At 36.6% G+C, this 27,633-nt stretch overlaps 2 protein-coding genes across 3 annotated transcripts in view; both read left to right on the forward strand.

Annotated features, from left to right (window-relative positions):
• LOC143258724 (tubulin monoglutamylase TTLL4) overlaps positions 1 to 11,794 on the forward strand; it is a 41,038-nt gene extending 29,244 nt beyond the window's left edge. For both annotated transcript variants that reach the window (XM_076525809.1, XM_076525808.1), the window contains exons 2-3: positions 7,973 to 8,029; positions 9,818 to 11,794. In XM_076525809.1, coding sequence (XP_076381924.1) covers positions 9,837 to 11,540 — 1,704 coding nt within the window. In that variant the 5' untranslated portion in view covers positions 7,973 to 8,029; positions 9,818 to 9,836 and the 3' untranslated portion in view covers positions 11,541 to 11,794. The remainder of the gene's footprint in view (positions 1 to 7,972; positions 8,030 to 9,817) is intronic.
• A 144-nt stretch (positions 11,795 to 11,938) lies between these two features.
• Positions 11,939 to 20,403, forward strand: LOC117219089 (tubulin monoglutamylase TTLL4). The gene has a single exon (XM_033467983.2). It carries the CDS (start codon positions 14,004 to 14,006, stop codon positions 15,699 to 15,701), a length of 1,698 nt encoding a protein of 565 aa, XP_033323874.2. The 5' UTR covers positions 11,939 to 14,003; the 3' UTR covers positions 15,702 to 20,403.
• The last annotated feature ends 7,230 nt before the right edge of the window (positions 20,404 to 27,633 follow it).

The following is a 27,633-nucleotide window of genomic DNA, read 5'->3' on the forward strand; positions in this document are numbered from 1 at the left end:
TTTAATGAGTTACGCACATTGATCCTCACCGTTTTAAATTCGATCAACTTATTTTTATCAAAAATGCATAAAATCCGCAGTTTAGTCATCATAGCTGTGTTCGAGTTGCCATTTTTAACACAAAGTCGTTCAACATGGGTGCCGTGTCTGTCAGCCGCATATGGGTGACACTGTATTTTAACTATTGGGTTGGCAACTAAGTAATTACCGATTTGTTCAATGAAATAAAAAAATTTTTTTACTTGGAATGAAGTTTAATCTGTAATGTGTATTTTCCATTTTGTTCGATGACCTTTTGCCGACTCTCTGACAACTTGAAAATTCCACGCTCGTAGAAAGTCTGATCCTTTTCGGCCAAAAACTGAGTTCAGTGAGATTTTACAGCGTCATCATCATTCAAAGTTTTACCACGAAGGGAGTTGTCCAGGAATCGAAATAAGTGGTAATCCGATGGCGCGAGATCAGGGCTATATGGCGGGTGTAACATCAATTCCCAACCAATATCCATCAATTTTTGCCGAGTGGACAAAGACGTGTGCGGCCTAGCATTGTCCTGCTGGAAAATGACACCTTTACGATTGACCAAGTCTGGTCGCTTTTCCTTGACCGCTGCATTCAATTTGTCCAGTTGCTAACATTCACGGATAATAACAAATAACATAATAATAATAATAATAATTTTATAATATAACATTTACGAATATCATAAAAATGGGAGTGAGAAACATCTATAACTGAAATCGGCAATTACTTAGTTGCCAACCCAATAGCTTCCACGAAATTCATTTTCGTTGTATTGCATACTCGAACGAACTAAATTTTACTTGGACGTATTGAAATGCGAAGATCTTTCTAATTTCAGTTTCGTTAATTGAATTACTTCGATTTTGTAAGAATTTTTTAGGACGATTTTCGAGGTTCGACGAGTCGCTTGATGACGATCGATGTTCCCAAAAATTGTCCGATACGTTTCGATTTATAACAGCAGTATTGAAATTCGCACGTACTTCGCAAAAGCACGTGCTTCTTACGAAAGCATCTTTAGTTGTTAAACGTCGACGAAGAATTCGATCTGTACGATAACCTAATTTCGATGGATCATCGTCAAAGCTGTCCTTCGCATTCGCGAACACGTCTCGTTCGTCTTCCGGCGGACGATCGGTTTGTAAGTCCTTGAATAAGTCGTTCTGTAACCTCGGGTACAATTGAGAAGGGAGTGGTCGTATTTGCAAAGTATGGGGTTTACCGTGCCAGACATGTCCTTTGAGAATATTTCTGATGTATACCTTCAATTATTGCGATACCGAATATAATAATCGGCAAATTCCTCCAATTTCGCTGGAATTTCCTTTGAAACATGCGGTCGCGCGTCGGCGCAGCACCGAATTTCGGTGACGGTCCGAAGTAAAACAGTTAACGGAGACAATTCGGTTTAGTACGTTAGTGCAACTAGCGGAATTCGAATTATTCGCTTAGCCAGTTTAAGACAATGGAAAAGTGTTGCAGCAAGCTTGCGGCACCGAATATTTTCGGTAAGAACAACAGCGGTATTCAATGATGTGGAAAATATTGCATAAACGTTTGGAAAGTTCTTCCTTTCTTTCAGCTTTATTGTTTTAAAGAATTCGTTGCGTATTCGATCGTGCGATCAATGACTATAGACTGCGGATTTTATGCATTTGTGACGAAAATGAATAAGTGTAAATGCGGAATAGGGAAGACATCGGATGAACTGAAGAATGTCGTCGCACTATTTTTAATTTATTAACACTACTAGAAGAAAAGATACATTCTTATTTAACTCCTGTTTTGTACAATTGATGCAGATTATTTTTATTTTGCATAAAAATCCGCAGTCTATTGGTGACTATGTTATAATTGTCAATAACTCTTTTCTGTTTTCGTACCTTGTGTATCCGAAATTGCTTTCTAAGTGTCTTCTACATATGGATTTTCTTGCAGATTCTATTTGTATAGATTACTTGAAAAGAACGAAAATAAGTGAATTTTGTCACAGTTAGAATGGTTCAAACATTTTTGATTGCAATCATTTATTAGAAGAAGAAGATAATATATACAATTGATCGTGTTATGACATTTACCCGAATGATTAAATATTGCTGATGAAAGGAGAACGGAATTTTATTCCGACTTGAAAGAATGGAATAACATTTATACTTGACAAATTATTGCTACAAATCTTCATCACGAGTTACATTCGTCAAAGAGTTCACGACAAGGGGTTAACTAAGAATTTCGAAATGAGATTGATAGAATTAAAGTTGAATTAATTATGGTTGAACACAGATACGCAACCTACTCGTGACAAATATGTGGTCGTTGTATACATATAATACGTCGGTTCATTTATATTCTGTATCAATTTTAATTTCTCACCTTTTTGCTACATTTAAACGAACATTTTCATTTCGAACATAAACATCTTGACTGCTTCAATTATCTGTTTCACTCTCAGCTCTGTGTGGCCTATTTTAATATATATTCACCATTAAAATATTTCTATTACTTTAATTGAACAGTTCACATTATTGCACTGTGTAAATCAAAACAGCACGAGCTAAGTAATACGTTCAAATATTTAGAATTGTTTATTTTTAGCTCACAGAAACTGATATTTAATATACATCGACGAACTGCTTCGGGCCCAGGAATATTCGTACAACACGCAACTGAAATACCTTTCGTATATTACGTATACATCTTTGTATTATTAATAATATTATTAAAATAGAAAATTCTCCTCAAATTTATTCTATTTATACATATAGAAGCAGCATACGGTAAAGCAGGTAGTAAATTAGTGATAACTGTAGCCCCTCTGAATGATATTTGTCCTCAAGGTAGTTCCTCACGGTACTTCCTCAAGGTAGGGCATTGTCAAGAAAAGCAGTTATAATATATATTATTATAATATTATTTATAATTTATAATTATATATTATATATTATATAATATATAATATATTATATATAATATATTATTATATATTATAATTATATATTATTATAATAATATATATTATATTATAATCTCTCTCTCATTATTATAATAATTATATTATATTATATATATATATATATTATTATAATAATTACTCTTACATTTCAAACTGAGGTTAACTTAAATCAATGACAATAAATACCACGTCCAATTGTGAATATATATAATTATGAAAAGAAATGAGACACCATTTATATGAACTAATCGAATTAATCACACAAAATTTACAGTTTTTACAAAAGCATGTACAGTACAGCGCTGAGGCTGCGCACAAAAATGGACAATTTGGGAAGAGGAGATACGTATTACTCGATCCTCGCAGCTCGTTTTTATAATTGTTGGCAATCGGTAACTATAAAAACGCGAGCTATACAATACGAGAATAATCGTATCTCCTCTTCCCAAATTGTCCATTTTTTTGTGTGCAATCTCAGCGCGAATTAGGACAAAATTACTGTATTATATTACGACAACGATGCATAGTAAGGAATGATAAAATTTGAATTATAAGAAATAATCCTAGAATTGACCCACCGTATACCATTAACTCGTTGCTCGTTCGCATCTTTTTTTCTCGAGAACAACGGATAGTCACAGATCACATTACTTTGCCGTATTTATGCATTTGTTTAGTGCACTCACGCCACGACGCGCGGTGAACGACATTGTTCAATCAAAACGCAACAACGAAGTTCTTTTTCGTTTTCTCTGTCCCTGCATTTTGCTTTTCAGTGGGATCTGTTGCGTGTGTGGTCCGCTTACGGAGACGGCACGCAACTTCATGTAGTCGGTCAATGTATTATGCATTGAACGTGAAAATGCGGCATGTGACACGCACCGCGATAAATGGCTGTTTACTTGTGTTTGCGTGCGTGAGACGCGACAAAGGCGGCACGTTTAATGAAGACGATCATTAAACTATTAACCTTCTGCGGTGCGAGTTTTTTTCTAAAATGGGAATGAAAAATTTACATATCGTGATTCATCTCTATGTATTTATTAATCCCTTCCGCTGTGTCAACGCGAGTCAGACTCGTGGCGAAGATTTCATGCATAATCTGCTGAACGAGTGGGTTAAGATCATAATGGCGTAAATCACATTTTTTCCTCGTTCCAAGGAAGATGGAGCGTTATCGTTTACTAACGCATCGTTTACGAAACCAAATTTATTGTTCAGCTGATTGTTATGATTATTGTTAAGATAATTTAAAGTTAATACTTGTCAGATGGGCCAAATTTAATTTCGTTCAAATTTAATTTGTTGAACGTAAATTTACGTTTTTCCATTTTGATTTTTTGCTTGAATTTTTATTAATACTTTATTAATATTTTATTGATATTTGTTAATACTAGGCACGTAAATAAGCAGCTTTATGAAATTTTATCAAAAATAGTGTTGATTTAATAAAGCTGCAACGCTTTAAAACACTATACGTATATGTTTATTTAATTTTTTTTCAAAATGCCCGGGAATCGAGGAAAACAGAGAAAAAGCTCCCCGTCAGTTAAGTGTTAAGTGAATAGGTGGATGATTTTATGATAATTTTATCATCCTGGTGAACCGTATATTTTTACAATTAATTTATTTATTCAATTACAATATTTAGTCAGTCATTTTATTCGAAATATATCAATTCTATTTCAATTGTATTTATAAATAAGAAATAAATTTTATTACTATCAGTAATCTCTTTAGATCTATATAAATAATCATTGTTTTTGTCTTTCATTTGAACTTCCAAATAACAAATAACTTTTTATTTAAACAATCTTTCAAATGAACATTTATTTCAATGACGCCCGTCGCTGATCCGCGGTCTAATTACAACAGCATTTTGTCGATAAATTTACATAACATCTACGAAATATTTATCTATAATTCTTCTCTATGGAGTGAAATAAAACAGAAATTTTAAAACAATTTTCTATTTATCGTTCAAAATTTCATTTCGACCTGTATCCGTTTAGAGAAAGTTTCCAGCACCGCGTAAGCGTTCCAGCAGCAGAGTTGCAAATATTACGCGTGCTTGTTAAATAAATATTGTGCAACGTTGTCAAAAAACAATTAGACAAAAACCGTCTTCGACAGCTCGTTACTTTCAACGATATGTCAACCGTATCGCCGAACGAATCTAGAGCAGAGAATCATTTTTCAAAAATCGTACGGTCACGGATTCAATTAATCCACATGAATAATGATCGCCCCGCGTCCAGATTGACAATTTTATTTAAATGACCGCCAGATGTTTTCCTCAGCACCGGATAAAGAGCGCGGCGACTGTTTTTAATCGTGTCGAATTTACAAGCGATCGCCGATGCTTGATTCATTGGCCATTAAACGGCCAGGGCTGTTCAGTTAAAAAGTCGTCACACTTTTTTCTGAAATTTCCCCGGAACATCCAGCCAGCCGGACGTTTCTCCAGTTTTATATAAGAAACGACGTCGATGCGTGGCACAGAAGTCGCCGCGGCGAGCGGGCCACTCTTTTATTACGGGGTCCGCTTTTGATCGATCGATAATGAGAATCGGCGTGAGTATCGCACGCATATATCGACCGTACTGAAAACCATTAAAGCGCAGGAGATATTTTAATTGACCGGTTTACGCGTTATCCGTCTCAATGCCCGGGACTTCCTTATAACTTGAAATCGAGCCCGTCCAGATATGCGCTTCGCTTCGATCATTTTCATCGGAAATTGCTCCATTATAAATCCTTGGCCAACAATATTTTCAGAGTTCGAAGCGTTTCCTGCGTTTTTGATTAGCTTCCTGATTTGTTAAACTCTACTCGAGAACGAGCGTGTTCCGTTAACAACTGTGGTTGGAGAATTTATTTGCCGCGATTCGGCGGATATATTAAAAGAGTACGCTAAATCGTGATTCGGAGCATCGGACGAAAGTTTATCGCATTTCTATGCAGAGGAAATGTGGATTAAATGTAATTCAGCGACAAATAGACTGCGGATTGCATGCATTTATGATAAAAATGATTGGGAAAAATGGCAGATGCAAACGCATTGGAAAAATTTCCATGACGTTATCTTCTCTTCGGTTTATTAAAATTATTAAACAAGGAGACACATTTTTACTTTCGTTTTAGGCTTTCTACAATCGAGTTAGGGGTTTTTATTTTGCATAGAGACTCTGGTGATAAATAACAGTATAGGGGATGTGAGTCATGCAACAACTATTTCATTTTAATATTTCTCGTAAATCGTATGTTGTGCAAAAGAATGTTTCGAACGAAAGTTATTCTCGGTATAAAGAGTCGCGAACACGGCAACAATGAATTTTTTGCTATTCTCTTTTTTCCCCCTTGCGATTATGGACCACGAAAACAAAAATTTCGATCACGTATAATTATTACTTCTCTTTAGCAATATTTGAATCGAAATAATCATTATGATGACCTCTTTCATATTAATTCTAACTGGACTGCTGATTTTATGAATTTTTTTGTTCTTAACCAACATTTTATCTTTTATGTATTATTTAACTCGGTGTGTCTTAACTTTGAAAACATTTATTCTAAGGGAGTATACCGCCATCTAGGTTTATAAATATACATAAATTTAACAATTTTTTTAAAACTTTGAGAAATTCATCGACGAACTTTGAAAACATTGTTTAGTATGCTTTTATTATTCGACGAAACGATAGGAATAAACAGAATAAAAAATTCTTACATCCACTGGTAACAAACAACTTCTTTGAAGTAACGTTCAATTTTTTAAAAATTCAAGAATAGCAGACACGACAATGATGAAAAGTAACAATTTCTGGTTTTCTAACTAAAAAAATTCAACATTGAAATATTATAAGAGTTCAACGTTGAAAAGTTATGAAAACTCAATGAGTTGACTCATTGAAAAATCGTATGCTACTCAGCAGATCATTTTATAAGAAATAAGTTTATAACATTTACGATTAAATGCATGAATAATAAATATATATATATAAATAATAATAATAATAATATAATATAAATAATTAATATAAATAATATAAATAATATATAAATAATAAATATATATATATATATATATATATATATATTATATATATAAATAAGTTCCTTAAATTTCGCATTAACGTGCTGCATAGAACCAAAATTTGAAAAGTTTTAGTCCGCAATTTTTGGGGACTAAAAAGAAACGCTTTCATGAAAACAAACGATTAGATTTAGAGTTAAGCCCTAATCGACACAGTAACAAAATTGTATTAGCGACAAGAAGATAGGTGAAACGTCTCTCATTCGGAAGCAATAATTTTCAAGATCGCTTTGACATACTGAAATTTGAAGAAATAATTGTAAAATACAAAACTGTGAAAAAAATTCGAGCGTCTTTCTAACGTGAGCAACTTGTTAAAATGACTAAAAGAGAGAACAGATATTTTTATCGGGCTTAAGTTTCTTATAATTAGCTCGGATAATTTTTATTTTGCATAAAAATCCACGGTTCAATTAAAACGTTTATGGCGCCCGGCTGAAAAATCATTTCTGAGAGGATGACTTCATTTATATCGACGCGTACAGCTCGATAAAGAACTAATTGGATTTTACAGAATGCTATAAAACAGTGATAAAGTCATAAGAATGATAATATTCGCTTCAATTATTGATGCACATCGAAATTAAGCGAAATTTCACCTGCAGTTCCGAAACGTTCTCTCCGTTAACTCCGCAAATCGAAAAATTCGATTAATCCTAGGAGAAAACGTCTGCTGCGCGCGGTCGCCTGTAATAAACAAGAGCGCAATCCATCCACGCGCACTCCCATACAGTTATGTAAAAATTATCCAAAATCATCGTTTTTAATTGCTACACGCTTAATTGTCGGATGAATGGGCCCCCATTTGCATTAATCGAGTTTTTATTTCCAAATAAAGTGCGGCGCGTTCAATCGATTGAATAATACAGGATGACGTTCTGGTTTTTTTTTTGTTGCAGATATTTATAATTCCGTCCATAGAATGCTGACAGCTGCTGTTTATATAATTTGAATAGGTACGTATGGAAAAATTTCGCGGCGAAAAATCGGCCGTGCAGGCCGCCGCGCGACGACGCGTCTCCGTGAAAGCCCTGGAAATATTAAAATGTTATAAACGATTTGGCCGGCGCGATTCACGCGGAAGATAAACTTTCTCGTCTGGATACAGCTTATTAACCGGCGGTGTTAAAACGCGGCCGACGGCGACGCATCGGTGACCGTTTTTACTGGCCCCGCCGTCGTTCAAAGGAAATTGTAACCATGTCTGCGTCTACCATACCTTGAAAGTGGACCGTTTAATACGACCCGCATACGACTTTGTACGTCTTATAATAGCGATAAAAACAAATGAGATTTCGTAGGCAATTGTGCGCGGTTCGGCGTTATCTTATTAAAATCGCGTGCAACACAGTTCTGTGTTCGGGCAAATTATACGGTACCGTAATGCCCTCGGATTTTTCGCTTTTCGAGCCCGCGGAATTCCTTTACGCATCTAGAAAACTTGATCCGGCAGTAGGGATGGGATCGAGTTCGATACGATGCTCGCGAATCCGAGTCAATTTCAATGAACAGTTTCGTTTCGCGAATGTGTGCGTTGCTTTGTAAGAACGACGAGACTGAATTTGCTTAGACTTTCCACGATTTTGATCACAACGAGTACGTTGATTAAGAAGTTTGTTCGATCATTTCGCGTGAAAGAGTCTTTGCAATTTCAGCAATATCAAAATACAGAATGCGAAATCGGTCATTTCGACCGCCTCGGTAGGTTTAAGGTTGATCAAATAGAAAATTGTGTTAATCACAAAGGAAGAGTTAACGATTTTGAACAGTTTTGAAAGCGAAAGGAAAAAAATCGATCGCTGTGACCGACACGGTAGGTTTGGTATTAAGAAAAATGCGTTAACCCTTCTACGGTGTCCGTAAAAAGTTAAATTGAGAGACCGGAACCGTAAAAAGTAAGTGCATATCTTCGAAAACTGCATTGTGTAAATATGTGCAATATGATTTTTTTAAGGTTATTAATTGAAAGAATATAACTATTTTAATGTAAATATACAAGAGAAAGTAAACATCTATTAACTAAATAAATGATAAAAACGATATTACAGATTTTTCACTCGAAACTTCGTCTCTTGTAGATCATATTTTCTTTTCGCGGATAAAATGAGCCCTTTTCGCAGGTCTTATCCACGCGTTTTCGCGAGTAAAATTCACATTTTCGCAAATGAAATTCAGCCTTTAGCGAATTAGATTCACTCTTATTCGTCAATTTTTCTAATAAAATACATATAAAATTGAAAAACCGTATGACACTTTGCGAATAGTTATCAAAGATTAATGAATATTAATTAATTGTAATGAAATTTGTACCGTTGCTATGCGAGAAGGTTAATTTAATTTGCGAAAGAGGTTCGTTCGATTTGCAAAAAGGTAAATATGATCTAAAAAAAAAATGTCAACACGATATGTAAAAAGATTAAATCTGAGCGGAAAATCTGTACAATCCTGACAAACGGTCTTGGTCGTACAGACCGGAAACACCGTGGAAGGGTTATGTAATTATGAATCATGCCCGAGAAGATCGTGAGAAACGTTCGTGTTCGAGGATCAACGATAATCCGAATGTCCAGCAGAAGTTGTCGCCTGTCGCACGATTATCGATATGTTGCGGCCGCGTAAGCGTAAGTGACATTTATAGGTTGAAACGGGGGTTGAGAAAAAAGTGAGGAAGCCACCGTAAATAGCGTCGCGACGAACCCGCTCGTGGCACAGATACAATAAGAGTGACACGCATGTTACGGTAGATGTTACAGATTGATCGGAATGGACGTAATCGCCTACAACCACCACGAGATCGCGAGCATCGGTAATAGCATCGACGGAGGTGACGTCGATGCCCAGTACGAGGACGAAGTGGAGGACATACTGCCATATATCGAGATCGACCGAGCTCACCTAACGATCACCGACCACCAGCTTACCGCTGCCAATTGTGACAAGAGCCCGTTCAGAAGGAGCCTATTCCCGCACGTGCCGCCGTTCATCCAATTCCAGTCGTTCGACTATAAGGGACCAACAGCGCCATACGAAGTAACGAGACACCTGAGGTGGCGTCTGAGCACGATCACACCATTAATCGTACGTCGTACCTTGGTGAACTCAGGTTTTCGACTGACCAAGAAGTCGCAGAAATGGTGCGGCACGTGGGGCAAGCACATGAAGTCGGTCTGCTTCAAGACGCTGAAGGAATCGCAGAAGATCAATCATTTCCCGGGCACGTTCCAGATCGGCCGCAAGGACCGCCTATGGCGGAACCTAAGCTGGATGATGATGAAGCACGGGATCAGGGAGTTCGGTTTCGTCCCAAGGACCTTCGTACTACCTCAGGACCTCAACTGCTTCCGGCAAGTCTGGAAGAAGCTCGGGGGCCAGAAAGAGAAGTGGATCGTGAAGCCGCCGGCCTCTGCAAGGGGCACAGGGATCAAGGTGGTGCACCGCTGGTCCCAGATACCAAAGAAACGGGCCGTGGTCGTGCAACAGTATTTGTCCAGACCAAAGCTGATCAGCGGCGCGAAGTTCGATCTGCGCCTCTACGTTCTCGTGACGAGCTTCAATCCGTTGAGGATATACCTCTATCCGGACGGCCTGGTCCGGTTCGCCTCTGTCAAGTATAACGACGACATAAACTACCTCAGCGACCGCTTTATGCACTTGACCAATTACAGTATCAATAAGACCAGCGCTACCTACACCAGCAACGACTGCGTCGACTCCTGTTCCGGGCACAAGTGGACGCTCAGGACGCTCTGGTCTTATCTCGAGAAGGAGCACGTCAACGTACCGAAGCTGTGGGAGTCGATGAAAGACATCGTGGTCAAGACGATGATATCCGTCGAGTCGCCGATCACCACCCTGACGAGGACCAACACGACTTCCAGATACTGTTGCTACGAGCTGTTCGGTTTCGACATACTCCTGGACGAGAATCTGACACCCTGGCTGCTGGAAGTGAACATCTCGCCGTCCCTGCAATCCTCGTCGCCCCTCGACATGGCCGTGAAAGGGCCGCTGATCAAGAACGTGTTCAACATTGTCGGGTATCATCTGCCGAATAATCTGTCGCCGGAGGACGTCGAGAAGATCGCGCAGAAGTACCAGTTCGACGTTGTGTGCCAGGACTTTCGGCTGCACAGGCCGACCATCAGTTTTCAGGAGAGAACGAAGCAATCGATGTACGCGAACTTGAGGAACAGGGACGACTACGTCGACGATATCATAGATATTCTAACGCCGGACGATGTCAGACATCTGATCGCGTACGAGGATGAGCTCACGCAGCTGGACAAGTTCGAGAAAATATTCCCGACGGTCGACAGCCACGAGTACCTGCAGTATTTTGATGTTCCGAGGTATTACAATATGCTGTTCGACGCGTGGGAATCAAAGTATAGTGACAACCGCGAGAAAGGAGTAACGAGATTACAGAAACTTTGCGAGACAAAGTATCATTTGGCGCAGCAAGTATGATCGTGACTTTGAATTAGGGGCATCGATTCCTCTGCCGTTGGCGTCTTCCACGTTCACCGGCGAACACTGTAAATCCTTCACTTTCTTTTTTTTTTTATATAAGCTATACAACGTCTTGTTATAATGCGAGTTACTACTATAGTACCGACCGTAACATGTTACGATACGACCGCATCATGTGCCTTTTTCCACGGTTGTGCAAATTTATTTTGATGTATTAAATCTCTATACTAATAAATCATTTTACAATGAAACGATGCGTCGACAGATTTTTTTCGTTTTTTTTCGCTGGGTCTTCGGGTCGTCGTAGAGACAAAGACATTTCGTTCTACGCAAGAATATGTATAAAAACAGCGCATAGAGCATACACACCAGGTTTGTATGATTTCATTTTTTGATAAAAATTTAGTCGATAAGAAGGAAGAACATTTCTTTCCGAATTAAATGTTGAATACCGTCGGAGAATCAGAATTAGATGTAAAGAAATTGCCATATATAAGTATCGTTCTCGCAAAGAGCAATAACTTTTACTGTTACTGTTAAATAATACATACTTAGAAATTACAGAAACTACAATTATTATTATATATTAAGGTTTAAGGAGCTTTCACGTAAATAATGTTAATTATACGGATACGATTAATTGCATTCCATGTTGAACGAAATTTTTTTAGTTCCTCGGGAAGATAATACATGATGTATACTCGTGTTGTTTTAAATAATTAGGTTACACGCCGATTTATTGACTCGATAAATTTTCGCAAATGTGCTTACATTTGTTTCTTACTATTTTTACGATTCGCATTGAGTGCTAAAATGTAACGGTTTACATCGAACTTATTTACTTTTGTTTAAGGCTTCGATTGTGAAATCGACATTTACAGAAAGTAACTGATAAAAAAAAATTGGAAGATCAATTAATAAACGTTTCTTAAGCAACACTTTATCTCTTATGTACTATTTAACTCAGTGTGTCTTAACTTTGAAAACATTTATTCTAGGGGAGTACACCACCGTCTAGTTTGATAAATATACACAAATTTAACAATTTTTTAAAACTTTGAGAAATTCATCGACGAACTTTGAAAACATTGTTAGTATGCTATTATTATTATTCGACGAAACAATAGGAATAAAAAGAATCAAAAATTCTTACATTCACTAAATCCACGGTATAAAAAGGAACGCGTGTATAAAAGTAAATCATTAGTTTTAGTTAAGCCATTTGGCAAAATAGATTTATTTAACACAGTCTAAAAACATCTCCCTTTCAAAAGTAGTAATTTTCCATATGCGGCGTTGATATACTCGAATTTGAAAAAATCCTTCTATTATATAGTTAGTTTTAAGGTATGAAAGTTCACATTGAATCCGACCAGGTGGTGTACACCCTCAAAGAATTTTCCCAAACAACATATGCCACGAATGCATAAAAATCCTTCGTTAGCTTGTAAGCCTAAACTGTAATTGTTAAAAATGTGTTCGCAGCTTCAAGAATGTAAATCAAATTAAAAGACTCGCATGAGACTTGTTTTATAGTAACCTACAAAAACGCGTTACATTTAACCCTCGTACTGCGGTTGCCGGGTCAGTTTGACCCAACGTATTTAAATCATCGCTTAGTTACGTAACTCTCGAAAATTAAATGCAATAAATTGCTATTAAACTAGGACCCAAAAAAAAACTAATAGGTCTACAAAAAATGTTTTCGAAAATATGTATGCAAACGGGTGCGTTTGAAAAGAAAATTTACGAAATGATAAAAATGGAGATTTAATTTCTAAATCGATTTTTGCGACAGCAAAACCTCAACTGATCAAATTTTTTTCTTTATTTTCGATTCGTCTTTTTATGTAAAATCACCCCCTTCTCGGCTGTGAAATTTTGGAACATTGATACTTTTAAATTTCCAAGCTTTCCAATATATTTTGAAAAATTGGCGACTAAAGCTGCGAATGGTCACAAATAGATCGCGGATTGTGATGCAAAATAAAAATAGCCCCGCCAATTTGAAAGCACCAGAAGCTACGTGAAAATATCGCAATTTTTTGCAACAATTTCGATAAATTTATACATCGACACCCTAAGTCCTTTTCATTTCTTCACCGTTTCAAATTATATCTAACCATGTTTCTTCTAAGTGTATAAAATCCATTATCTACACGCAAACATCGTCAATTATATACTCATGAAAACCGTCCGTAGTCCGAGGGTTAAAACACCGGATTAAAAAGCTAGATTAATCGATAATTGTAACATCGCAAGCGAACTCGACAACTTCCGGGTACAACGCTGCTCGAGAGATGAACCGCACATTTCAACCCGCTTTGAATCCCACCACCCGTCAACAGTTAACCTACCACTATCTTTCGGCCAAACCCTTCAAATTCCCGTTAACCCATCCAAAAATCAATCACCGATCAAGCCAACGCCGCCGCAGCACGCAAGAAGCTACCAACGAACATGAAAATTCAGTCGAGCGAAAATGGAACGTGTACTACTTTCGGTAAACTGGCAGCGAACGATTCCTTCGAGGACGACGAAATCTACGCGTACACCGAGATCACGGAACAGCTGATAGCATCTGTGTCGGAGTTGTGGGTAGCACCCCGTCGAACCGTATCGAGGAACCAGAGGCTACCGATGCGGAAGAGCCTGTTCGCTCACGTGCCGCCGTTCATCATCTTCCGGGACAACGCGAGCACCGACAAACTGCCGCCAGTGATCACGAGACACCTGCTCTGGTGGCAAGCAAATCGGCATTTTCCGCAGGTGATTTCCTCGACGATCGCGAAGTCCGGTTTCCGGACGACGACGAAGCGCGCGTCGAACTGGTGCGGGACATGGTGCAGCAACCAGGAGCTCTCCTCCAAGCTGCAGCGCACCCAGTTGTTCTCCAAAGTGAATCTGTTCCCGAGCAGCGTGCAATTCGGCGACAAGATGCTGCTCTGGAAGAATTTCCAGAGGATGAGGAGGAAGCACGGCGGCAGACGTTTCAACTTCATGCCGTTGACGTTCGTCCTGCCGGACGAGAAGACCGACTTCCAGAGATACGCGAGGAAGCATCCCGGCATCTGGATCCTGAAGCCGCCGTGCTCCTGCGCGGGCAGCGGCATCAAGTTGGTGTCCCGACCGCAGGAAGTGCCGAACGATCGGTTGCTGGTCGCTCAGCGCTACATCACCGAGCCCCGGCTGATCGACGGCATCAAGTTCGACATACGAGTGTACGTGCTGTTGACCAGCGTCGATCCCCTCCGAATCTACGTCTACAACGACGGCTTGGTGAGGCTCGCGACCGTGAAGTACGTGAACCACGTGAGCACCTTGTCCAACAAGTTCATGCACCTGACGAACACCAGCGTGAACAAGTGCAGCCCGGACTTCGTGGCGAACGACGACCCGTCGAAATGCAAAGGGAACATGTGGTCGTTGAGCTGCCTCTGGAGTTATCTGTCGACGGTGGAGGATGCGAATCCGATCGATATCTGGACGAAGATCAAGGACATCGCCGTGAAGACCGTCATCTCTACCGAACCGTTCCTGGTGAATGCCTGGAAGAAGAACTCGGTCTCTTCGTACAACTATTACCAGCTGTTCGGGTTCGATGTTCTTCTAGACCAGCAGTATCATCCGTGGCTTCTCGAAGTCAACACGTTCCCGTCCATGAAGCCCGACACGCCTTTGTGCAGGATCGTCAAGTGCCAGTTGACCAAGGACTACCTGAACCTGGTCGGCTTCCACGTGCCGAACGTGCTGACCGGCAAGGAGCTGAGGATCCTGAGGACCAGCTACAAGGAGGACGCCGTCTGCTACAACCAGCAGATGTACTCCAGGGCGTTGACGTGGACGGACAGGAAGAAACAGTACGCTTTCGCGAAGATGAACAATCGAAGGAAGTACTTGAAGTCGATCCTGAAGAAGCTCACGCCCGGTGACGTCAGGGTGCTGATACGGCACGAGGACGAAATCGCGCGGACCGGCCGCTTCGAGACCATCTTCCCCACGTGCCACACGCACGCGTATCTCGAGCTCTTCGACGAGCTCAGGTATTACAATATGCTCCTGGACGCTTGGGAACACGAGCACGGCGGCGATCGGTCCAGAGGCATCGAAAGGCTGAGGCAACTCTGCAGGAAAAAGTATCACTTGACGATCGCTTGACGACGATCCTCTGTCAATAAGTTAGACGGTGACGTTGGAATTGACAGGTGAACTTGGCGTAAACGCGTTTTATGACTACGCTACGGATTTTGTGCGTTTAGAGGAAAATTGAATAGTTGCGATTAAAAGTAGTAGAAACATTAGAAGAATTGAGAAGTCTCAGTGTACAATTTTCACTCCACTGAAATTATTAAAGAAGAAAAGCTCGTTCTATTCACCTTCTATTTCTTATGGTTGATTGCAGGCAATTTTTATTTTGCATAAAAATCCGCAGTTTAGTTGTGACTAGAGTATGCTTAATAATCGGACGGCGGTGCTCGGGTCCTTTTGGACCCAGACCGTAAATATTATATAATAAAACAAAATCGTCTCTCTCTCTCTCTCTCAAATAAAATTACAAAATAAAATCATAAAAAAATACGAAATAAAATTATAAAACAAAATTATAAAATAAAATTATAAAATAAAAATACAAAATAAAATTATAAAATAAAAATACAAAATAAAATTATGTAATAAAATTACAAAATAAATTTATATATGATTCTAAAGATACTCGGTTCCATTTTTGTAAACAATATCCGCCGTTCAAATATTAAGTATAATAGTACATCGTTAGGTCGTATCGCATGAAATGTTGGATTTCTTACCAGCCGCAAATTGATTGTTCAAGTTACATCTTTAAGAGCTAGATCTTGTTTATTTTTCGATAGCATATTTGATCGATGAAACGATTATTTGAAAAAAAAAAGATATTTTTCATTCTCTTTGAATGATTCAACATCTCGTATTACAATGATTATTGCTCTTTCTCCTTCGTCGGTCTTCATTATTTTGCAATCAACATGAAATTATTGAATCGTGTAACTGTTTTTCGCGTTTGGGATACACGTTATTACCGACTGTATCAAACTTTGTCAGTTCACCGAAAATATCAAGAGAAGTAACATCAGTTGCGCATGACACGTGTGGAAGCAGCATTATTGCGAGTTCTAACCAAAGCTGTAAACTATTTTTTGAAATGTCCAAATATTAGAATTCGAATAGATAAGATAAACTTTGTATATAACGTTCGCTCGATCTAGTTTTACACTTCCGTTTTACACTTCCGTTTTACACTTCCGCACATGTATGTAATTATACGAAACAAGGTCGAAATTATTATTATCATAGACTGCGGATCTTTGTGCAAATAAAATCTGTCTTTAGTAATTGCAAGATGCAAGAACTGCATAGACACTTATTACTTGTATTAATGACTTTAATGAGTTGAGAGACAGTGACACAATAAGATTTTCGAATTGCTTAATGATACTGTTATTAAGCATTCGATCTACTTACTCATTGCTGTCATAAATGCATGAAATCCGCAGTTTAATTACGGGAGGCTAACAGTGAATTATCATCATCATTACTATTAATGATGAAACATTTGCTTTGCATTCGGCCAATTATGTATCTCTTGATGGTACTTACAAAAGATACGAAGTGGATCAATGTGTTACAGAATCGTTACATTTACAATAGCTTTATTTTTCAATAATTTTTCTTCTATAATCGTTATAGATAATAATTAATTAGCAGCAAAGCGAAAAGATACGAGCTGAAGTTTATTTATAGAACGAACATAGGATTGAAATTGTAACAGATAATACTACGACATAAAATAGATATCAAATGATCAATAAGAAATACTCTACATTGTTGAAAACAAATTGTTTTATTAATATGTTAATAATAATGTTTTATTATTGCACCTCGTACGCGTTGCTGCGAAAATATTCATAGTTATGCAATAACTGATAATAGCAGTACTATTCCAATTTAGATTAGAAGAAAGCAAACAATTGAAAAAGAAAGCAAAGAAAAATTAATTACTAAACATTTCCAATTTTCTTTCCGGGTAGAACTTGCGAGGAGTTAATCAATACATATTTAAATCCTTTAGCATAAGTATTTGTCTCTTAATCTCTGAATCGATGAAAGTTATAATACCTTGTAATGTGATCTTTGTGTAAGCATTTAAACTCGATTAACGAAAAAACGAATTATAAAGAGCAAGGTATAAATGTTCATGATACGTGTTCATATTATGTAGATATACATAAAATTTTGGCATAAATAATTCGCTCTAAGTATGTATTTTATGATGCAGCACTTTAGTCGGCAGAAATTAAATCATCGACACTGCGATTATGGTCAAAATGTTAACTATTCCTACGGATTAAAAGTGCTACGATATCTATATTCATGTTGCGATATTAATATTCTACTTTTATTATAGCGTGTAAGTCTGACAAATATCAAAATAGATTATATCGAATCGATCCGTGCACGTTTAACGAACGCTTTAGTATATGCATTCCTATTTATAAATGTTGTCATAGCTAAACTGGATTTGTAAAACAAATGTGGCGTTTATGTACCACCGTGTTGCTAGTTTTCTTTTTTTTTTAACACGCAACTATACGTTCAAGTGACACCAGAACACGTGCCATTTGCTGACACTGCGATGTGACTGGGTAATTTTCAAGACGAAAATATCATGATTTCTTGCACGATGCCAGTGAATGTTGCGGTTTACTGTGAAAGAAATATCTTCCTTAACTATAGAATGCATCTACACCATGAGTTCTTTCTAATTGTAGCAAAGTTAGCGATAACTTGGACTGCGGATCTTTTTGCCAGTTTTGTCGATTGTTTTGTAAAAATTAGGATAAGGATAAAATGTATTTTGCTGTCTAAGTGATTCCTTACGATCGGACTACGGATGTTTATTTAAAATGAAAATGTCCTGCTTTCATTACAAAAAATGTCTCTTTTTTTAATCATTTCCAGTGGCATAAAATAGTAACTGTCGTAAATTATTTAAATTTTTCTATTAGTTCAGGTTATACCTTATATGTTTTTATAATTATATTATATTTTTTATATTATATTATATTACACCTTATATTTATAATTATATTATATCTATACATTTATATAATTGTGAGTCTACTACTATTTTCAATTTATTGCAATTGTTAAAAGAGGAAAGTTTTCATGTAACTTACGCGTCCTATACAATTAATTTAGTCAATTTTGATAAATTCCATAAATGCACGAAGATCCGCGGTCTAGTAATTATATTAAATCCATAACCGGGAAAAATAGATGAGAAAGAAAACATAAAAATCAATGTAAGATAAGAAAGGAAGAGAAAATGACAAAATATGGAAAACAGTAAGGTAATTGAAAATCAAATATCTGAACAGAATTAATACAGCAGACTGATAACTCGATAGAAATTAAATGTTGTCGACTAGTAAATCTTGTTTCATGTTATAGATATTTACATAAAACAATATTAGCCACGAAGTAGAACGATCATATCACACCTGCAGATTAAGATCGGAATTATGCTATATCGAACATCCGGTGGTTGTTAAATATGGTTAACGCTCCTTGCGAAATTGTCAATATTACACTAATAAACGCGTCGGCTCGGCACATATAAGCGTTATTTGCATAATTAATCTGTCAATATATTACATATGTATTTTAAAGTACACAGGGTGTTCCAGAACTTCCGTTACACCTGGAAAAGAGTGATTCCTAAGCTACCTAATTCTACTCGCTTTCCGATTGTTTCGTGTTATTCGTGGATAATTCATTAACGAAGCCGCAATCGATATTTTTGCTAAGAAAAAGTTCCTTAAAATCTCCTCGGGAATCATCCTTTGGCAGGTGTAACGACAGTTCTAAGACATCCTATATTCTCCGAAAATTGTTGAACAAATATGTATTTTTGCTTACTATAGTACGTGAAAGTTCTTATCAGGTTGGTTAAGAAATAATGGCCGAAATCTCTCGCGCTTTTTGGTTTCTTTTCTCACTGCTCTTTGCGTTCTACAAATAAATTTTGTATTTTCGATTGTTTATACGTATTGCTGTGTGTATTTTTTAAGTAATTTTTCTAATGAAATAACTTTTCTAACGTTTATTTAAATGAAGTTTATTTAACATTTATTTACTTAAATGCCGTACGGCGTTTCGAAGCTGCCATTTCAAATTGGACATTGTTTTTGCAGCAACCAAGCAATTCGTGATAGTTTATATCCGGTATTATGCTAATATCGATATATAAATTGTACTTATCATGATTTACACGTGATCACGAATAAACTGTGTTAAGAACATTAGAACAGTACGGTACACGAAATTTTTATTTATTGATATCGAAAAACTGCGGAATTATTTTTAAGAGACCGTAAGCTATTAGCACTTAAGAAGTAGAATAATTAAGAACAAACAGGTTGATATGTTAATTATGTCGAGAAAGAGTGTTGTACGATTTAATTGTAAACATGGTTTCGTTCGGGAAACAATAACTTACAGTTATACCTAATTAGTCGGACGTTTATTTGTTAAAAATACGTCACTGATGCAGCTTTAATTTGTCAAAAAAATTACGCGTACAATGCGTAGAAGAATGTAAACAGCGCGATCGTTTTCATGTTACAATAATTCTACAACTATTAGGAATAACTCTGCGAACTTGCACCAAGCATGTAATAATATCTCTGCAATTAATTTTGAACCTTAAATTTAATTTGTTCGTATATATGTTGTATTGAAGAGTTAGCAAAAAGTTTATTTCAAGCTCGACAAATAAATTTTTCAGAACTTGCTTTTACAGAAATAAATTAAAATTACGAAACTGATCGTCTCCTTATTTCTCCGTACACAAATAAAATTGTTACTTCAAAATTGTCTCCCTTTCCTATATTTTATACAATGTTTATTCATCACAACGTACACTGCTAAACGCAAATATTAGACACAACATAATAACTCTACAAACTTTAACGCTAGATTTACAGAGCAGTAAAAGCAGCTGTTTCATATAAATTTATATAAATCTATAAAAATAACGATGAGACATTTATTCTGATTTTTAAAAAGTGTTATTGTAATACATGCCCCAAGCAACACATATATTAAATAAATAACTCAAAAATGTATCTTTACAATCTTAGAACATATACAACAGTCATGCAATTCCTTCTGAACCATAAATTTAATTGGACTTTAAATAAATGTTATTTAATTATAACTGGTCTGCGGGTGTTTACGCAAAATAAAAGTCGTCTGCGCGGGCGATCAATGCCTTAAGACAGGGGTGTCAAACTCAAAAGCTAACTTGGGCCAAATAAACAATGCTTAACTTTAGGTGGGCCGTAAAAAAAAGAAATCAATGTTCATAGAAACAAATATTTTTATTTTGACTAGTACATTGTAATAAACACATATATAAAGTTAAATTATTGTTTACGTCCTGATACTTGACATCAAAAATGTTCATCTCGGGCCGCGAGTTTGACACCCCTGCCTTAAGAGATTCCAATTTTTGACACGCTAATGAGCATCGAGAATGTGAGAGGAATTTGGCAATCGCGGTGCCATAAGCCGCGGAATCTAAGATAAAATAATGGCTCTATGACAGCGCCGCGTTTAATAAATCCGTACTGACAATTTAATGTCTCTATTGTGACCGCGACGGACAACGGTACCGCCGACTGAACTTGATTAGGTTAATACGAAAGGGGACCAGATTTCTTCGCTTCCGCTCTTTAAATTCAATTACCAGGACGTACTCCACCAGTTAAAACATCATATATCAGCTTTGTCCGCAGGAAGTACGATTCGTGATGAGCCGACGAAATCAATTATCCTCAGAAATAATAACATCGACTTATTGACCCTTGACAAGGGCGAGGGTCGTACCCTTTGCCCAAAAGTAAATTAGTTTCATATTTAAGTGCCTTGAGACTAACTACCACGCAGCGATTCAGACGTTTCATTGAAACCGAGGCGCTGCTGTTTTTATTGTCTGCCACGGTATTGGTACTGCGAATTGTTATGTTGCATGTATAGTCACCGATAAAGATATTCGCATAGTTTTAATTGTAATTTTTTTTATACATTTTTCGCATATAAATTTTACACGCTTTTATACGTTGCTGCATACAAATGTAACGAGTGCGAATAATGTTCGGTTAGTCTTTTTATTTTTAGATTGTAACTGTACCAATCTTAACCATCTGCACTCGAGTGGCGACTTCAAGACGTCATTAAAAATTATTCTGTTACGTTTCAAAATAATTTTATTAATCAAGCTTGTTTATATTTAAGGAACTGTTAAAAGTATAACTGTTGCGCGAGTCATAAAATTTAATTTCATATGTATAAAATGCACTAGGCCATATAAAATGGGAATACCGTGGGTTAGAAAAATTATTTTAAATTTTGCGTTAATTTGGCATCGAGTGCAAAGAGTTAAATAATGACAAACCAAAGGAAAATATTAGTTGTATAAATTACATTAGTAGACCTTTGTCCACGAATTCGTTGATTATTCACAAACAACGAAAATACATTCTCTTCTTGACGACAATTCCTAGCTGCTTTCTCTACATTTACTTAATTATAAAAGTAATTAATAAATGTCTAACATGATGGGTAAAAAATTTAAATTTTAAGAATCACGAATTAATTCATGCATCTAATAATACCACGCATATTAAGAAGTAATTATATATATTACGTCAATTAATAGTGTATTGTTATTGAATTAATTAATTAATTTAGTACTCTCTGTGTTTCGTACATATAATAATTACAATATTTAAAGAAATTAAATGAGCATCGTTTTATTCTTGCATTGCACTAATGTTGACAGAAATAGAATTCTTTTATTAATAATATCATTTCAATAGTAATATCGTTATAAAAATCGATTATTGTTCTGAAGTGTTATTGCTATTAAAATTATTATTATTTTCTAGTAGTAGCTTTATAATGTACGAGGGTGTTTGTGTACAACGATGAAGATTAAGTAATGTTTCCGGCCAGTCTTTTAATAATTATATATGATTAAAGAAAAATTTTCTCAACTTCGCTGACAAAAATTTTATTAAGCATAACAATGTTACATAAAAACATTACTCAAAAATCATAAATAATCAAATCAAAAGTAGGTACTGTATTAAAATTTTTGAAAGTTGCAATTTAAAGCAGAAACAATAAAACAATTTTAAAATGTCGATGGATTATTTTTGATCTATTCAAATAAATAAAGAAAAACTGAACTTACCGTTTAGTTTTTATGTGTCGTAATCGATGCAGACAAGTTTTATTTTGCATAATATCTAATCCAGAGTCTGTTGATCAGAATCAATCCTAAGAATTTCATTGATGCAGTAGTTGTTAATAAGTTTGTTAAAAAGGTCCGAGAAAAATTCGACTGCTGATCGATGTTTCAATAATCGAATGTCCTGTTAATTGTTTTAACGACCGACCTCTGTTCTCTGATTTAGTACACGTTCCACCGTGATGCAGAAGGGACTCCGTTTGCTGGCAACAAGAAAAAGACAACGACTTGCACCGCCTGTCAAATACGGACGCTCAACTGTTGTTTGAAGACAATGGGCTCGCACAGTGCCACGATAGTCAATGAATTGATATCGTTATTGTAACAACATAATAGACATATTTTCTTATTGAGATTGCAGTCCACTCTGTCTCTAACGTGCGTGCCGCGTCGGGTCGCCTTTATGAATACATTCATTCATGCGAGCCGTATGTATGTATTACGCAATTATTACAAAGTTGTCATGTAAGGCTAAGGACCCCGGTCTCTCGCTCAAAGGTCATTTAAAATTTCGGCTGCGCCTTAATAATTACCGCCGCGGCAAAAACTGGCATGTTATTTCGAACGGAAGCACAAGTGGCTCTATCATTTTTTCTTTTTTTTTCGATTTCGGAAATGCTAGGTTGCCGCGCATGAAACGGCAGATTTTAGTGACCGAACGCGGTGTGCCACGCGGATGAACGTGCACCCCACGCTCGCCTAAATTATACTCCTGCCTCGTTTCTTGTAGTTTTTACTTGCTGCGATCCAACTAATTCGCTCTTTGTTTGGAAGATCGTGTCAAAATAGGCGAAAGTAATACCGAGAACGTTATTATTTGCATGTTGTCTCTGTCGTTGTTTTTTGATTATTTATCGTTTTTTATTGTTTCTTCATTTTCAACGCGTCGTTAGCAATTTTTGGGAATTTGCAATTTATTCTTGAAATCATTTTAATGAAATATTCAATGGCGACAGCAAAGACTTTTGAAATACCTCTTTTAGTGTAGTACAATAATCAAAAATTTTATATATAATATATATAAATTTATATTAATATAATATTTATTATTAATATTATTATTAATTTATCATTTATTAATATATAATATTTTATATATTATAGCTACCGGTAAATGAAGTGTTAATAATGCTGTTACTTCGGTAGACTTATCCAACAGAAAAATTATCAAATTCTGAGCAATTTTCGTGCGCACACTTTATGTTACATTTTTAAATTTGGACACCATTTTTCATGTACTTTCAATGTACATATGTATGCCGAGGAAAATGCTTGTCACTTTTTATTCAATAAACGTTGCATTACGTTCATGAAGCCTTTAATAATAGTATTTAACAATGTTTTTAATAGCTCCATTAACATGCTGTCAAGAACAGGACCGAATGGGGCGTGTTCAAACCCATGTGCATTAAGTGTAATTTCTTTAACAAGTACTATTTCATTCAGTCATCGCTAGACTGCGGATCTTTCTGCATTTACTGCATGTGCAGATCTTTTAAACTGATGAATAATTATCGGCACACCGTGTATATGTATGTTCGAATGTACGATGTAAGAAGATGCTCCAATTATATTTCTTGATATGAAGACGTCCGTTCTGTTCTCGACTTTCTGTCTATATTTTTATATATCACGTTATATATTAAACATCATTTTTAAACTCTGCATTTATCCCAAAAATCTTATCACAAATACAAGAAAACGTATCACATACAAAAGCGTATAAATTAATAGGGTCTGATAGCATTTTTATTTTCTTTCTACAACGAGTCTTTCAATCGACGAAGGAAGTTCTTCTCTTTCATTTTAATTGTTTCCTTTCATTTCTGATTAAAATCCGCAGTCTAATCGTCACAGTCATCTTGCCGAACGGTTTTATAGAACCAGTTGTAGACAGAATGTATAATAGTATCAAAAGAGAAAAAGTAAAGATTCAATTTTACTCAGTTTCCCACAACTTGCAAAATCCGAACTTGCCCAGTTTTTGCGGCGGAGTCTTCAATTTCTTTCCGTGAAATGAATATATCCTGTGCTCGAATGGAACCGAAGCAATTTGAACATTAGCGGCAAAAAGACGACAGAAAATGTGAATTCTCCGTCGAAGAAGTTTTCCCACCGAGCAAGCCGATTCCTTGTCTCGGCTGTTGGTCCATTAAACTCGGCGCCGCCTAATGTCCACAATTGCGCTTTGTCACTTGCTCAAATTGACTCTACGAAAAGTCTTTAATGAAAGCTGGTTTCTCGGAAGCCTCAATCTGAGGTACGCTGCCGGTCTAATTCACCGTCGAAATTATATGTCCTTGTATGATAATAACATGGCGAGAGGAAGATACACTTCAGCGAAGTCAAAGGAGAATCGATGTTACCCCAATTAACTTCTTATGCGTCTTTATTGGATCTTCGACCTCTGTTTCTGTTTCAGATAGTACAAGGTTACATACTTATAAATGACCGATATGCGCTAAGATGCAGAGTTACAATTTCGTAACTTTGTACAAATACAGTCACAGTCCTACGAGTATTCGGATCCTCGCTGTTTAAAACAAAAATTGTTGCAACACGACGCCGCCGTAAAGAAAACAAAACCGCCTTTTTGTTAAGTGTGGTGCGAATATTTTCGTGGACTAATATTATATCTATCACGAAGATCAGAATTTAAATATTGTTTTTATCCATTACTCAATTTTACTGCTACATACAAATACAATATACACTATATACAATTTTGAACTGTATACATTTGTGTTCGTTTGCAGTAAACATTTTATTGCAAAATCTTAAACGAATCACTCGATTCCAAGAAATTTTTTTATAACCAGTAAGGGAGTAATATTCTCTTCCCAAATTATCCATTTTCGTGCACAATCTGAGAGTCAATTAGGGAGAATTTACTGTATTTCGTAAACATATCGTACGAAATGAACTCGGCATACGTTTTCACTGCACAAACTGCAACGAATGGGTGAACTGATTGTGTAAGTGGCAGATACTTACAACTTTGTAGTGATAGTAAAATGTAGCGGCGATATAAAGAGGTAGGAGAATATTATAAATAGTTTCGTTTTTATAGTTGCGATAAACCATATACAATAAATTCTCCCTAATTGACGCTCGGCTTTGGAACAAAAATGGATAATTTGGGAAAAGGAGATTCGATTATTCGAGCCTTGCGACTCGTTTTTATAATTATCGATTGTGAACAACTATAAAAACGAGCTGCAAGGCTCGTTTAATCGTACCTCTTTTTCTCAAATTGTTCATTTTTATGTACAATCTGAGCGTCAAAATTAGGGAGAATTTACTGTATTTCGTAAACATATCGTACGAAATGAACTCGGCATACGTTTTCACTGCACAAAATGCAACGAATGGGTGAGCTGATTGTGTAAGTGGCAGATACTTACAACTTTGTAGTGATAGTAAAATGTAGCGGCGATATAAAGAGGTAGGAGAATATTATAAATAGTTTCGTTTTTATAGTTGCGATAAACCATATACAATAAATTCTCCCTAATTGACGCTCGGCTTTGGAACAAAAATGGATAATTTGGGAAAAGGAGATTCGATTATTCGAGCCTTGCGACTCGTTTTTATAATTATCGATTGTGAACAACTATAAAAACGAGCTACAAGGCTCGTTTAATCGTACCTCCTTTTCTCAAATTGTTCATTTTTATGTACAATCTGAGCGTCAAAATTAGGGAGAATTTACCGTATATACTTTAATATTGTTTATGAAAATATATATTTTACAAAAGAGTATCATATTTAAACAATTTATGAAGTATAATAACACTAACCTACACTTCTCTCAAAAAGATTGCAGCAGGTAACTCTAGTTAAAAGGCGTTGGAATACTTTCATTGGCGTCTGTATGCACGCATTTATAAAATCGACCCGAGAGACGCGCGCGCGCGCGCATTTACCACGGTTACAGATCGTGAGTTGTCTAAAAAAAAAAAGAAAAATCATCATCGATGCGTAACGCGGTAGGTGTAGCGGCTGAAAGGTCGTAGCCCATAGTCGTTTCAACAACATTAACTACCATTTTTATCGTACCTGGTAGTCGTAAAGATTCAGGGCGGTCTTCAAGATAATCTTGACCTACGGTAGCGAAATTTACGCGAATCTTTTACTCCGTCCGCGTACAGTTTATACACGCGTCGAAGTCGGATGGTAGTTCGGTGTATCGCGATGCATTTCTCAACAATCTTTACGACCGCCTGTACACCGATATTCTTGGGGAAGATAGATCGGATAACGAGGTATACGTAGTGATTTTCAGCGAGTGGCCCGCGGAATGTCTGTGAAACCGATACACATCTATCGAAAGTTCGCCACTTCTCGGCTGTAACATTATTCACTTGCGCCGATTGCGCGATCAAAAGTATGCGCGTGTTGCATTTTTTTGTCTTCAATGCCAGCACAAACATTTCGAGAGAGAGAAAGAGAGAGAGAGAGAGAGAGAGAAGGAGAGAGAAGAAGAGAGAAGGAGAGAGAGGAAAAGAGAGAGAGAGAGAAAGATTCGGCCAGATATCAAGCAATTGTGCTGCCGAAGGCTAAATTAAACAGCTGTGCGGTTGCTTCAAAAAAATTCCGAAACTTCCTTATTTTGTACTGAGCTGGATCACTATTTATACCAGTATTTGCGCCGGTCTTTTCTGAATCGTGTACCAGCATACTGCGACAAATTCGGATAACGAATAAAATATAACGCGATAAGATATCATTCCAATA

The sequence above is a fragment of the Megalopta genalis genome, chromosome 12, assembly GCF_051020955.1.
Source record: "Megalopta genalis isolate 19385.01 chromosome 12, iyMegGena1_principal, whole genome shotgun sequence".
In the NCBI taxonomy this organism is placed as follows: domain Eukaryota; kingdom Metazoa; phylum Arthropoda; class Insecta; order Hymenoptera; family Halictidae; genus Megalopta; species Megalopta genalis.

What these genes read in the sequence shown, in the direction of transcription:
- LOC117219089 (XM_033467983.2), top strand. Translation starts at nt 14,004, where the DNA reads ATGAAAATTCAGTCGAGCGAAAATGGAACGTGTACTACTTTCGGTAAA.